General features: G+C 55.0%; 2 protein-coding genes across 3 annotated transcripts in view; both read left to right on the top strand.

Moving 5' to 3' along the window:
- Window positions 1-4,539, top strand: part of SLC7A8 (solute carrier family 7 member 8) — a 49,722-nt gene extending 45,183 nt beyond the window's left edge. The window contains 2 exon segments of the mRNA NM_001287169.1: window positions 1,826-2,003; window positions 2,488-4,539. Of these exon segments, the coding sequence (NP_001274098.1) occupies window positions 1,826-2,003; window positions 2,488-2,645 (336 nt within the window). The 3' untranslated portion in view covers window positions 2,646-4,539.
- A 4,842-nt stretch (window positions 4,540-9,381) lies between these two features.
- On the top strand, window positions 9,382-11,686 carry CEBPE (CCAAT enhancer binding protein epsilon). 2 transcript variants are annotated; one of them, XM_038544206.1, is made up of 3 exons: window positions 9,382-9,597; window positions 10,342-10,555; window positions 11,141-11,686. In XM_038544206.1, exons 1-3 carry the CDS (start codon window positions 9,509-9,511, stop codon window positions 11,474-11,476), a joined length of 639 nt encoding a protein of 212 aa, XP_038400134.1. In that variant the 5' UTR covers window positions 9,382-9,508; the 3' UTR covers window positions 11,477-11,686. The 2 variants fall into 2 exon arrangements, with proteins under 2 accessions (XP_038400134.1, XP_038400133.1); XM_038544205.1 differs by having other exon boundaries at window positions 9,448-10,555.
- The last annotated feature ends 3,153 nt before the right edge of the window (window positions 11,687-14,839 follow it).

Here is a 14,839-nt window from a genome sequence, read left to right as displayed (position 1 = left end):
CTGGTCCTAGCGGCAGCTGAGATTTTTAATCAGCTTGTTCTCAGCTGCTGACTACAGATATGATCTACCATCCCTATGATGGGAGCAGACCCTTTGGACAGCAAGGGCCATGTATGAATGGGGACGGCATTTCCATTTTCTTTTCTTTTCTTTTTTTAAGATTTTATTCATTTACTCACGAGAGACACAGAGAGAGGCAGAGACACAGGCAGAGGGAGAAGCAGGCTCCATGCAGGGAGCCCGATGTGGGACTCGATCCCGGGACCGTGGGATCATGCCCTGAGTTGAAGGCAGGCGCTCAACCGCTGAGCCACCCAGGCATCCCCATTTCCATTTTCCACTGGAGACAGAACCAGAGCAAATTGTAGCTGGAAGAATAAGTTAGGTTAAATGATACTTTCATCAGGTGGTTCCTTTGTTTTCTATGACTCTTATGAACTCCAGTTGATTTTTCAAGGCTTCCTATCTTTCCAATATTTCCCTGAACCCCCTGGTACAGCCAGTCTCCTCTTCATCCCTCCAGGTGTCTGAGTTCACTTGAGCTATGTCTCCATCCCAGAATGAGTTTCCTTCTCCCATTTGCCTATATCCAAATTAGAACCTTTGACCACATAGGCCTCATATTCCTACTCTTCCTTGAAGCTTCCCAGCCCACTGCAGCCCCCCACGAGACTCCCTTTTTATTTTTATTATTTTTATTTTTTTTTTGAGCCTCCCTTTTTAAACTGCTATGGCCCTATATGTAGTAGGGTGCCTGGTGAGCCTACTGATGGCTGCAAGAGATAACTATGTGATGGCGATGAACGGGATTGCTCAGAACAAAATATGCAAGAGCGCTATAGGATCTCCTGCAAATTAGAGTACAGCCCTGAGCTATTTGAAACATCCTATTCTGGAAACAGAGGAGACTAGATCCTTCCAGAAGATTCTTCTAGCTAAGGAATTCCAGCTCTCCAAATCTGTTTTCCACCACCACCTTCCTACCACTCTTAGAAAGCCTGCTAGAGGGATGACAAGGTAGGATAACCCATCCCTCTCCCAACCCTTGCATACCCTCTGAGAGGAGATGACAAGGAAGAGAAAGGCAGCTGAATCTAGAGTCTTGAAGAAGACTCTACTGGTAACTCCCACCTGTGGCCAACAAGATTGCCAACAAGCCCATAGAGCTAATGCTTCTTTCTGAATAAAATCAAGGCCCCAGACTACCTTATACTATGGTAGGTTTCCTGCCTTCTCAGAGCTTGGCAGACTCATCATCTCAGATTGCTTGAGAGAAAAACATTGAGACTGGTCCTGGCAAGAAAAATGGACATTTGCCATGTGGCGCCCAGATGAGAGCCCTACCTAGAACCAGGGAAGGGGAAGGAGCCTGATAGACCCAGGCCACTTCCTTCTTGCCCCTCACTCATTTCTCCACCTTTCCTCCACTTTAGGTCCTCAGTATATGTATGTATGTGTATATATATATATATATATATATATATATATATATATATATATATCAGGATATCGGTCCCCATGGGCTTCCCTGGCTGAGGCATAGATGATAAGGCCTTGTTTGAGTCTGCCCAGGAGAAAAGAGATGGGCAGTGAGGATCATTCCCTCCCTAGTTTGCCCCTCCTCTACTGTCCCAGTACCTAAGTTTACCAATATTTATTGACATAGCACTTGATTTATCAGGGCTTAGGGTGTGGGAGCCACAGAGCTGAGTGAAGCCCAGCCTTTGCCCTCAAAGGTACTTCCCTGTGGATTGAAAAGAAGGAGGATGCCCTGATTCTGGCGAGCCACAGAGTCCACATAGCTAATAGCACGTCTGCTCCACAGATCAACCTGCTGTTCCCCATCATCTACTTGCTGTTCTGGGCCTTCCTGCTGATCTTTAGCCTGTGGTCGGAGCCCGTGGTGTGTGGCACTGGCCTGGCCATCATGCTGACGGGAGTGCCTGTCTATTTCCTGGGTGTTTACTGGCAACACAAGCCCAAGTGTTTCAATAACTTCATTGGTGAGTTGTTAAAGGCGCCGGGTAGCTAGAAGATCTCCTCATCTGGGTTAGGTCTCTTGGTCTAGGAGGCTTAGGCTTAGTGCACAGAGCTCTGGAGAAGAAGATGAAGCAGGAAAGGGTGGGTGCCTTCCCAAGAGACTTCTGAGGAGAGGAGAACTGCTGGTGTTTGCACACAGACCCTAGTCTTGGAGGCATAGGCAACCTGACAGCCATTCTGCAGGAGCTGTTCTGAGTAGAGGCCAGTGGGGAGCCTCGAACTGGTGGTGCCCAGGCTTAGGGAAGGTGGGAGACTAGGGCAGTCTGCTGGCTGCCTGGAGACCCAGGAGGAGACAAGGTGACTGTCTCCTGGAATAGGAGTCTCCTGAGGACACTGGGAGCCCTACTGAGGCAGCACCTGGCATAGGGGAGCAGAGTGAGGCCTTGAGGTCTGCTTGGCCGGGTCGGTGGGATTCTCAGCACTGACCTGTTGGGTAACCTCCCATAGAGTCGCTAACCCTGGTGAGCCAGAAGATGTGTGTGGCTGTGTACCCCGAGATGGATGCGGGCTCGAGGACAGAGGAAACGAATGAGGACACAGAGGAGCAGCGGCAGCCCATCTACCAACCCACTGCCTCCAAGGACAAGGAGCAGCCCCAGCCCTGAGGACTGCCATCCCCTCTCAGCTGGCTCCTCCCTCCTACACTCCCTCTTCCCCTCCTTTCCTGCCTAGGTCCCCCCAGCACACACACACACACACACACACACACACACACACACACACACACCTCTGCTTCTGTCAAGCAGGGGCAGGACCTGGGTGTGTGTGATAAGAAACTATAAACAAAGACATTGACATTTGTACCCAAAGAACCAGCCTCTCAGCACCAGGGCCTGTATCCAACACCCTCACTAGGGCTGCTCTAAGCAGTGGGAGAAGTGTGGAGCTGCTGGGGGTACCCTACAGGGCCTTCCGCACTCCTCCACTTGCATCCTTGGGAGCCCAGTTCAATACTGCCTTCCCCCCACCCCATTCCTGAGCCCAACAGAGGCCTCTGCTCAGAGAACTGGAACAGAACAACAGTGAATCAGTTGGGGAGGGACAGACTCAAGCAAATCTGTCGTCATTAAAGGTCAGCTGGAGAGAGCTATATCACCCTCCCTTCACTAGGGACCCAAGAAATCAGAGCGATACTTCCCTCTCACCCTCTCCTCTCCCCCTCCTCATGGTAACATACCCCCACCCCAGCTTGGGCTCCCTGTCCAGAGCAAGGTTCCTGTCAGGACACCACCTCCCTACTGAGCTATGGACCAATGAGCAGGAGAACTGCCCCCTCCTCCTAGCCCCAAGCCAGGCCTGTGGAACAGATTGGGAAAGGCTCAGATTGCAGAAACCCAGCCCTGCCCCTCTCTCCTGCATCCTGACCCCCACTCGGTGCCAAAGCTTCTTGAAGCCAGAAAGTCTTCTTATTTTCAATGTAGTGGACGTTTCTCTCCTAATGGCAAAGCTGCTCAGCTCCTCCTCCCTCCCTGCTCCACCGAGGAGCGGTCACTCCATTACCCCTGCAGCTACACCCCCAACATACCCCCATGGAGCCAGCACTGCCAGCACCCCCATCATGCCCTCACCCTCCTCTCCGGCTTGGCTGTGGGACCAACCGGTGTGAGGGCTCCCTCAGCCCTTCAGGCCCGAAAGCCAAGCCAAATCAGCCTTAAATCGCCTCCCATCCAAGAACTGGACCTAAAAATACTCCCTGATTTCTAGCCCTCAGGACAGACTTGGTATGAAAAACCTTCCTGGAATGGAGGGTGCTTTCTCACCCACCTCCCAGAAGTGCCCATCCCCTAACCTCGGAGACTGGGGAGGGAGTGTCTTCTGAAGGCCAGTTCCTTCTTCCTCCCCCAACCCCAACACCCCCCTTTCTGGTCCCACCGCTGCCCCCCTGTCTTCAGACAGCCTCCCACGCAGGATGAAAGGGCAGTGGCTGAAGGTACCCATCTTGGAGACACGTTCTCTTTGGTATATGGACTTCTGGCCGTCCTGTGGGCAGAGGGTGCCTTTCCCTGCCCTCCAGAGGAAGGCCACCGTGTTTACCCTGGGCCTTGCAGCCTCCCTGCCATACCTGCTGTGCTAAGCAGGAGTCCCCCCTTCCCTACCTCCGCGTACTATCTGCTTAGACTAGAATATGTGGGGAATCCTCCTGGCTTGCTTGGCTCTCCCAGCTTCCCTCCTCACCTGCCTGACACCCCTACCCCCACAAGGTTGGTGAGATGTCAGGTTTAGTTTGAGTTCTGGTCCCTTCTGAGTGGACCCCAGGTGGGCTGGGGCTGGCCCCTGGCGGGTCAGGGGACCATCCTCTTGTTCCCTCTTCTCATTCCTCCAACCTCCATCCCTCCTTCAATTGTTGGGGTTTATTTGTCTGTTTGTTTCATAAAGTGAATGCCTTACTTTTTGGATAAATATTTTTGAAGCTGGCATTTTTATTTCTTTTGGATTTTTTAATGTAAGGTTGTTTGGGATGGGGAAGGCATTAGTTATACCTGGAGAATAATCTTCCATTGTTGAGTTGGTTCAGAGTTAGAGTTTGTTTTGTGGAGGGTTTGTTTTTTTTTTTTTTTCTTTTGATGTAATAAAATTTTAAATGGAAATGAAGGTGGTGGTGGTGACAATTCAATGGTCTTCTGAGACAGAGTCCCCAGGCATTTCCTATCTTCATCAGGAGGTCTCTGGTTGCCAGGTTCCTTCCAGGATGACATTCCCAAAAGCCCTTGCTCTGTCCCAGGGACCCGGTGCCAGCACATTCAAACATCTATCTCTCAGGTTTTGGGGGGAGGAGTTGGTTTTTGTTTTTTAACTACCTCTCATTTCTTCAGTGAAGTCACAAAGTGTTAAGTAAGTTCCTGCTCTGTGCACTGCATTGAGAGCCTGGAAACTAGCTAGGGAGAAGAACCGCGTTACTGCACAGGTGGGAAGGTGGAGGACAGCACCGAGCTGAGTGGGGGGAGGCAGAGGCAGAGTGGCTCCAGAACTGCTCGGCAAAGACTTCTGGCCCTGGGGCAGCTGGCACCAAGTAGGAAAGGAAGGGACAGGCTGAGCCTGTGGAGAGATGCCAGGGGGACTTAGGAAAGCACCCAGCCAGACCCAAGGGGTTTGACAGGAGGGATTAGGAGGTGAGGCGGAGTCCCCTCAGCTGCATGGAATCGAATGAGAGAAACGTGTCTAGTCAAGGACTAGGAAGGCTGTTGAGTGAGGACAAAGGAACAGGTACAGTAGGGACACATCTGCTGGTGATTTAGGGTTAATTGCTGGAGGAAGTTGATGGGATTAGACCCAGTCCTTGCTTGGAGTGCCTCCTTTGTGGGCAGCTCTCCCTGTTGCCTGACCTGGGGTGGCAGTACTCCAGAGACAGCACTTCTGACAGACATGGGGGGGGGGGTGTTTGTTATGACATCATCCTCCACCATCTGGGATACGTGAGGACACAGGCAGACAAGACGCCTCCACTCCCAGTCCCGGGCCAGCCCCAACACTCCTCATCTGTGGCTGGCATTCTTCTAGAGGCCGGAGGCGTGCCAGTCACAGGGGCACAGAGGCTTGGCTCTAATTTCCAGGTCAGCAGCCACTAAACAGCTGTGTGTCCTTGGGCAAGTCACTTAACCTATTTAGCACTTTCTTAAAAAAGAAAAGGGGGGGGGAGGATTGAACCTAATCAAAACCAAGCAGAGGCTAGTCTTATGCAAGAGGCTGTTCTCCAGGTCTCAAATCCACCCTTTTGAACCCCCTCTTCCCCACTACACACACTTTTCCTTTCCATGGGCTGCCAGCATATTCTCCATGTTGCCCCATTGCCCTCTCCAGTGCCTTCTCACACTGTGGAGACACTTGTTCCTCCTATCCGCCACCACCAGCAGGAGCTCCCCACTCCCCCATAAAGTGACACGTGCTGATCTTTTTAACCTGGTCAATGGGCAAATGTGGGTCTCTCCCAGGACAATGTGCATTTATTTTTTACCCTGTCTTAACCCTGTCAGCCACTTTAATGATAGGAATTCAGATGCTCAGACCTTAGGAAATTTGGAGGTCACTGAAATTGTGGTTCCCTAAGCTTTCATTTGTTAGTCACACAACACACCTGATGACCGTTGTGTCCAAGGAGTTTGCTATGTGCCATGAGAATAGCAAATTATCCCTGAGTTTTCCAAGTCAGCACAGACGCCAAATACTTTGTTCCATGGTCTCCATAAAAATACTCATACTTGGCAATCCACCTTCCCTTAATTTTAATTTGGGCAATATGGTCACTACAGCTGAAGGGGTCCAAAAAATGCATCTGACCTTACCCTCGAGGAGCCCACAAGGAAAAGAAGGCAAGGACGTGCCTGGCACATACGTGTGCACTTTAGGGCCCTGCTGACTGCCGGCTCCGCGGGAGCTGTTGCAGGCAGGAGCTGAATCTTCCAGGTCCCCAGTGCCTGCCCAGGGCCTGGTACCTATGTGCCCAAAAATGCCCAGGTGAGGCTACAGATAGTGTGTCTGTTTAAAACACCCAGAAAAACCACAGGGGGTGGTCAGAGGAAGGGCAGAAAAAGACTGAGCACTCACTGAGACCAGTTGCTCTCTATGCATTTTCTCATTCAAAGTTTAATTAAAGGGGAGCCTGAATGGCTTGGCTGGTTGAGCATCTGCCTTGGCCTGGGTCATGATCCCAGAGCCTCCACAGGGGGCTCCCTGCTCCCCAGGGTGTCTGCTTCTCCCTCTGCCCCTAACTCTGCTTGTGCTCTCTCTCTCTCTCACACACACACACACAAATAAATACAATCTTAAAGAAAAGTTTTTGGTTCTTTAAAAGATTTTATTTATTTATTCATGAGAGACACACAGAGGGAGGAAGAGACACAGGCAGAGGGAGAAGCAGGCCTGATGCGGGACTCCATCCCAGGACCCCTCCATCATGACCTGAGCTGAAGGCAGACCCTCAACCACTGAGCCACCCAGGCATTCCCCCCTAAAATTTAATTAAACAATCCAACAAAGTAGATATTACTACTGCCATTTTACAAGTAAGATAAGTAACTTGCCCGGGGTCAGCAAACTGAGAAGTGACAGAGGCAGGATTTAGGCCCAGGTCTCTGTGACACACCACCACCACCACCACCACCACCACCACGCTTGGCTGCCTCCTTGCTGGAAGGACCTGGTGAAGAGGGTGACCTTTAAACTGAGTTAGAGTCACTAAGGTAATACACATGCATTGTTTCCATTAAGGAAAACAGCAACCAAAGCAGCAAGGAGAAAATGACCCCGCTGACCAGGAAGGGCTGCTTTCCACTCCTGAGCAACTCCACAGAACCCAAGAACCCCCCCAACCCCCAGCTCTTGTCTGGCACTGCCCTCCCAACCCTGTTCCTGTCCAGTCCCCCACCTCCCCCGCCCAGACATCCAGAAGGCCGCCTGCCCCCTCCAAACCCCTCGGTTACTGGGAAACATGATGTCAGTTCTCCAGCAACGTCAGTCAGCCACCAGCCTGGGAGGTGAGGGCCCCGAGATCCTTTATCTCCCCAGCCTTTCTCATTTCCTGCGGCTCTGTTTGCACACTTCCCTGCTTCCTCCAGTGCCCAGCGCCCAGTACCCAGTCCGCGGGCTACTGACGCAGTCTCCCCACCACCCGCACCCCCGGCAGCTGACTGAGGGCAAACAGGGCTCTGTGAGTCACACACAGCTCCCCCTTTCCCTGTCCCTTCTTGCCTGGGGGTTTCATTAGCCCTCTGCCCTGTCGTCACCCCCACTCCACATCAGTGCTGCGTCCTTGTATGACCTTGGGCCTGGGGTTCAGCCTCTCGGCCTTGTTTCCCCTCTTTTATAAGGCGAAGATAAAATGCCCTCGGTCTTCCTACTGTTATAACTCACAGAGAAACGGTCAGCATGGAAAAGTGAATGCTTCAATGACCAAAAAAGCATAACCCCAGAAAATGCCAGGCCTTAACCATCATCATTCCTTCAGAATCGGAGAGGGCTAGAATTTCTCTGCGTTGAGACAGGGCCCTGGCCTGTCTTCTCAGCTCGCCCACACCCCGAGTAACTGCACTGCAAGCCCCCACCCCGCCAGGATTCCCCTTCCTCCTCCTGGAGGCCCAGCAGGGGCCTGCCCTCGCCGGGGCTGTGGAAGGCTGCCCCCTGCCGCCCACCTGCTGCCAGACCGCAGCAGCCCCTCAAGTCCCGAATTCTGGACCCATACTGCCGCCTGGAGGTCACCGGAGGCACTCCTGCCAAACCGAAGTCGTTCAGCTCTGGTACCCGTTTGACGCAAGGTCCTTTGAAACGGAGATGAGACAGAAACCTCCTCATCCGGGCCCTGAGATGTGTCTCCAGGATGCACACAGGTCTCCCCATGTCAGGTCAGGGCTTTGGGAGAGAGCATCTCCAGTTGTGCACAGAAGGCTCCTGGGGTAGCTGGGGTGGTGAGGAGGGAGGGAGAAGCTAACTAGAGGGGTAACTGGCCCAAGGTGAGGGCAGTTTACATCTGCAGACTTTATTTTAGCGTCCAACGCCACACATATCGCCACTGTGGCCTGGGCCTTGGTGAACCCTACTTATTAAACCTCCTGGCCTCCACCGGCTACTCACAGCATTTGCTCGTGATAAAAGAGCCAGCAGCTCGTTTCTGTGTCCTTTGCTTTTCCGGACCTATCGTCCCTTTTGTAGGTGACGGTCTACAAGTAAAAACAGAGCCAGAGCAGCGCCTCTAACAGGAGATAGTGGGCAGTTCCCAGAGGAGAAAGAAAAGGGAAGGTCTGAGAAGGGGCTGAGCATGAGATCAGAGGCGTGGAGCACAGGCTTCTCCTGGAGACCCTGAAACAGTCCCAGGAAGAGACGATGACAAAACAGAAGGCTTCTCAAGCCTCACAAGAGGAAGTGGGCCTGAGAGACACGCATCGAGGTCAGAGAACGGCCATGCAGAAGGAAAGACAGCAAACCGAGCTGCAGTGAGCGCTGGAGCCCTGCAGCCTGAGGCACAGGAAACAAGGCAGAGCCCCGGGACCAGCCAGCGCAGGGGCAGGTGCCAGCCTGAGGCTCTGGCCGCGCAGAGCAGTTGGACGAGAGGCCGCGGGAGCCACCAGAGGGGTGCAGCTGTCCGCTCCTAGGGCCGCAGCCGGCCTGGCCTGGGGCGCGGGGCCGAGTCCTGAGCAGGTGCCTCAGCCAAGCCTTGGCAATCAGCAACAGCGCCAGGCTTCGAGGGCCACCCAGGGCTAGAGCACAAGACGGTTTGGGTTTGGCAGACCCTGCACGAAAACGCAGCAAACAAGCGTGCTTTGCACCACAGGGCCCCACGTAGGGCTTGGTCCCAGAACCTATCACTAGAACCCCCTCCAACAGCGCCCTCTGGCCTGCACCCAAAAGAATGCCCTGGGGGTGGGGCTACAGAAGGAACTGACTGCCCCCCCCGGGGTAGGTGGAGCTCAGCCTTGGGGGAACCGAGAGGGAGGCGTGCCGAGGGAGGAGTTCAACTCAGGCTGGGGGTCGGCACTGGATGAAGGTTTTCTCTGTTCATTCTGACTTGGCACCTCATTCTGCACAGAACTTTTCGGAAGTCGGAGGGAGAAGGACATTCAGAGAGAGGTGTTGCCCTCAGCGAGGACTCTGGAATCCCCTGGACTCAAGAGGGGGTGGAGGGAGGCATCCCCAGAAGCATCGGCTCCCAGGCATCTCAGAGCCCTGGCTTGGACCCCGACCAAAGAGCTCTCCCAAAGGCTACATAGGCCAGGGGCCCCATTTCTCTAAGCCCCCGCATCCCTCCCTCCGGGGTGCACCCTGCCCCTCCCTGAGTCACCCCAGAGAGAGAGAGGGGAAAAAAAGGGAAGAGAAAAGAGACATTGACTACAGAGGAAGGAAAAGCAAACAGCAGAGGAGGGAGAAGAGAGGCCACGCAGGAGTGGGTGACAGAGGAGAGGGCAGATCTAGGGCAGATCTAGGGCAGGGGGAGTTAGGGAGAGGGCAGACAGAGCATCCCAGAGGGTGCCCCAAGAGCAGGGCGGCAGGGGCGGGGAGCAGAGGGGGCGGGCCGGCCATGTCCCACGGGACCTACTATGAGTGTGAGCCCCGGGCTGGCCAGCAGCCACTCGAGTTCTCAGGGGGCCGAGCGGGGCCTGGGGAGCTGGGGGACATGTGTGAGCATGAGGCCTCCATCGACCTCTCTGCCTACATTGAGTCTGGGGAGGAGCAGCTCCTCTCTGACCTCTTCGCGGTGAAGCCGGCACCTGAGGCCCGAGGCCTTAAGGGACCCGGAACCCCTGCCTTCCCCCACTACCTGCCGCCTGACCCTCGGCCCTTCGCCTACCCCCCACATACCTTCGGCCCTGACAGGAAGGCGCTGGGGCCTGGCATCTACAGCAGCCCAGGGAGCTACGACCCCAGGGCTGTGGCCGTGAAGGAGGAGCCCCGGGGGCCAGAGGGCAGCCGAGGGGCCAGCCGTGGTGGCTACAATCCTCTGCAGTACCAAGTGGCACACTGTGGGCAGACGGCCATGCACCTGCCCCCAGCCCTGGCAGCACCCAGCCAGCCCCTGCGCGTCCTCAAGGTAAGAGCAGGTCAAATCTCGTCCCCGCCCCCCGGAGGCTGGAGGGAGGCCCAGTGCTGGTGGGGGACCCTGCGCTCCCACCGATGCTAACAGGTCCCTGTGTGATGTTGCTCTGTGAGACCAACCCACCCCCAAACCCTCTGCGCCTCCCTGTGAAGGCACTCTCCTCCTGAAATGAACCCCAGCGCGTGGCTGAATCCCGGAGTGTCCTGCAGGTCCTGTGGCCAGCCGACCTGCCCTGACCTCAGGTCCCACCAGCTTCTCTGCTGCCCATCAAGCCCCTTCCTCCCGTCTCTCTGCCACCTGCTTCTAGAAGAGGAAATGCCTGCAGATTGTAGGACTAGGGACTCAAGATAGATTGAAGGAAAGTGGTTCTCAGACCATGTGGGAACATGAAGGGGAGTTTTGGTCAGAGAGGGGGACCCTCTACACGCGGCTGGGCATTCCCTGAGAGCCAACAGCTGGCTCTGGATCCCATATCTCTTCGATGCCCAAGTGTGCTCGGGCTGCTGGGATTCCCGCCCGGCCTCCACTCCGCTGCCTGGCCAGCTCTCACCTGCGGTCCCTTTGTGCCTTCCCCTCCAGGCCCCTGTGGCCGCCGCCGCACCCCCCTGCAGCCCCCTCCTCAAGGCACCATCCCCGGCTGGCCCCTCACACAAAGGCAAGAAGGCGGTGAACAAGGACAGCCTGGAATACCGGCTGCGGCGGGAGAGAAATAACATCGCCGTGCGCAAGAGCCGGGACAAGGCCAAGAGGCGCATCCTGGAGACACAGCAGAAGGTGCTGGAGTACATGGCGGAGAATGAGCGCCTCCGCAGTCGTGTGGAGCAGCTGACCCAGGAGCTGGACACCCTCCGAAACCTCTTCCGCCAGATCCCCGAGGCTGCCAACCTCATCAAGGGTGTGGGGGCCTGCAACTGAGCCCGGCTGGCAGACTGTGACACCAGCCCCCCACCCCACCCCGCCCCCCTGGCCCAGCCTGACCCTGGGATCCTGCCCTGCTGAGGCCCTAGAGCCCCTCACGGGCCAAGCCTAACACAGAGACCATGGACAACTGGCAGCGGGTGGCCGGGGAGAGGACAGATGCCAGCATAATGATTCTGTAGCTGAATAAAATTGCACTATGACTCAGCAATGGGCCTGGACACTGGGCCTGGGGGTGGCAGGGGAGGGGGGTGCGTGTGTGGCATGGGGGCTTCAAGGGTGGAGAATGCACGTGGCTGGGTCTGCTACCTCTTGGTTTCATGCCCGTTTAAATGAATGCCCAAGAACGTAGACACACTGCCCCAGCACATCGCATGGTCGGGCAAAGCGTCTGCCACTCTGCTCCTCTCTCCCCCTGCCCCTACCCCAACCCACTCCACCCGTCCGGATAATGAAGATACCCCATGCCTGCAACCCCACAGGACCTGGAGCAGTCTCTGGATACTTCCCTGACAGAGTTCTGTGGCTTGTGGGGAGATCCCAGCACCACCCAGTCCCTTATGCCTAGGCCTGAGAACCCCAGCACCTTGCAATATAGGTCTGGAAGCTCCTGTCAGCTTCCAGATGGTTCTGCCATACTTATGGTCCCCTAGTTCTGAATCCGGGACTCAACCCCTTCTCTCAAGTTCTACAACTTGAGGCCACCAGGCTGACATCCTCTAGTGGCTTCCTCATTGTCCCTCATTCACTGGGGCTGGGGTTCCCCCATAGCACTTGCTTGGGGGAGGACTCCAGTGGGATAGGCCTTGAGACCTGTTTGTATAAGAGAAAGTTGATAATGAGAACAGTCCACTTCTGCCAGTGAAACCCCTCATGCTAAGTGTTTTCTCTTTCATAGAGCTCCAGCCCAAGAGCCTCCTTCTGCATCTCCCACCAGGTTTTACTATTTGTGTGACCCAAACCAGTTACCTCTCTCTGTGCCTCAGTTTCCCTGTCTGCACCATGGGGGTAGCATCAGGACCCACCTCACAGTGTGGTTATGTACATACACAAACGTGGCCTGGCACATAGTAAGATGAATATTCGTCATTATTCCGTTTTGCTGGCACGGAAAGGACCTCAGGATCTCACCTAAACTTCTCGTTTTGCAGGTGAGGAAACTGAGATCTCAAGGGGAGAAAGGGACTTAGCCAGAGTCACATGGTTGCTTAGAGGCAGAGCCAAATAGCTCCAAAAAAATCACAGATCTTAAGAAGTGCTGGAAGAGACCTCAGAGGATCATCTTGGTGGGCTTTGGCCTCAGACGAACAAGATAGTGTGAGCCGCATCTTACAGATAAAGCAGCTGAGGGCCAGAGGGGATAAGAGACGTTCTCCTGAAGCTTCTCAGTCCCTTTGCTGCATCAGCACATGGCACCTGGCTCTACTCCATGCTCACAGCCTTCCCACAGAGGCACACAGCACCGGGCGGGCCTGACAGTCCCATTCAGTAAGTAACCAGGGACGGTGGACAGAGCCGGAGACGTGAGCCACAGGACACGCTAGTCTCTCTTTGACCACTGAGGATTTTGTAGGCCTCCCTCTGAGAAAGCCTGAGTTAGATATCAAGGAATAACTTCCTTTTTAAAAAAAGTATTTTATTTACTTATTCATGAGAAACACAGAGAGAGGCAGAGACACAGGCAGAGGGAGAAGCAGGCTCCATGCAGGGAGCCCGATGTGGGACTTGATCCGGGGACCTCAGGATCACACCCTGGGCCCAAGGCAGATGTTCAACCACTGAGCCACCCAGGCGCCCCTCAAGGAATAGCTTTCTGAGACAGGGAGAGAGACAGGGTCCTCCCAGTCTCCACTCTGTCTCCCACCCTTGCCCCATCGCCACATCCCCAGCGACAGAGACCTCATACACTTCGGGCATCCATGTGCACTGTGGCTGCCTCACTCAGGACTCAATTCCTTTCTTGCCTTTGCCTCTGTGTCCCTCAGGCACCCTCTCCTTCATCTGTCCCTGGATCCACTGCCCCAGATCTGGTCTGGGTAGATGGATATGAACCTCACTGGATGGTTAATTCTATTCCCTCACCCTTGGGGCCTCCCAAGTTCGTAAGGGGAGGTGCTTGTCTCTGTCTATGTGGATGCCCGGGAGAATCCCGCGCCTCCCTTTCCTAGCCCGGGGGATCGGGTTGCATAAGGGGGGTTTGTACAGAACAGGATAAGTGACTCAACCTCCGGATTTCCTCCTCTCAGCTCGAGACCACTGCCCCTTGACTTATTTTCAAGATTCTGGGTGATGGGACCTGGGTGGCTTCAGCGTCAACCCCATGCTGCTTTCCCACAGCTCTGGACTGGGTCTCCTCCCAGCCCCCCACCCACCCTGCGGCTCCTCAGGGCAGGTGCCTGGGGCACCAGGGTTGGTGAAGAATCACAGTCCCACCCTGAGAAAGGAGCATACCTGGTCCCTGCATGATGACAAGTGGCGAGCATGCCCTGATCCTCTGGCAGATCATGTCCCAGGGAGATGACAGGTAGCCAGAAGCCACACTTTCTGCAGGAGGCTTTTAACCTGACCTCAGTTGGTTTGGATCAAAGTCATTTGTTCAACAAGTATTTGCTGAGCATCTTGCCTGTGCTGGGCCCTCGAAAGGTGCTGAGAACCCTGTGGTGACCTAGACAGACCCAGCTCTTGGCTGAATGTGTAGGAAGATAAAGGCAATAAGCAAATGCACTGAGTGTCTTCCTTTGCCCTTCTAGGTCCCCTCTACCCCGGGTCATCCTGCTGTGTTCCAGGAGGGACAGGACATTGGAGGGCAGCAGGAGGGTCAACTCGAGTGCTTCTCCCCCAGCTCTCTCCTGTCAGGGACGGGCACCCTCCACTGCCTCCTCTCACAAGATCCCTGCCCTCTGGCCTCAGGCGCAGTAATGGAGCTAGCCAGTTACTTCATCATTCCTTGCAGCTTTCCCCCAAACCCTTCCTTCACGCCTCTACAAAGCACCTTCAGAAAATTCACTAATTACTTCATTTGGGGAAACCAAATAAACAAGCAGGGGAGCACCTGGGTGGCTCAGTGATTGGGGCTTCAGCTCAGGTAGTGAGATCTGGGGTCCCAGGATCAAGTCCCATATCAGGTTCCCCACAGGGACCTGCTTCTCCCTCTGCCTGTGTCTCTGCCTCTCTCTCTGAGAAGGAAGGCTATTTGGTGATACCGGGAAGAGAGAGGAAGCTGCCCAAGGTGAGCCAGCCAAGGTCAGTCCTGCAGTGGCTGCTTGTGAAAGCTGCTCCCCTGCTGGTGCACACCTCCCCACCCCACCCTCCATGGATTGCCACACGCCTGGGCCCCCAGGGCCCCCATCCCGGTGTTGC

Source organism: Canis lupus, chromosome 8 (genome assembly GCF_011100685.1).
Source record: "Canis lupus familiaris isolate Mischka breed German Shepherd chromosome 8, alternate assembly UU_Cfam_GSD_1.0, whole genome shotgun sequence".
Lineage (NCBI taxonomy): Eukaryota > Metazoa > Chordata > Mammalia > Carnivora > Canidae > Canis > Canis lupus.
The sequence above is the reverse complement of the archived record's forward strand: the minus strand, read 5'-3'. Positions and strand labels throughout refer to the sequence as shown.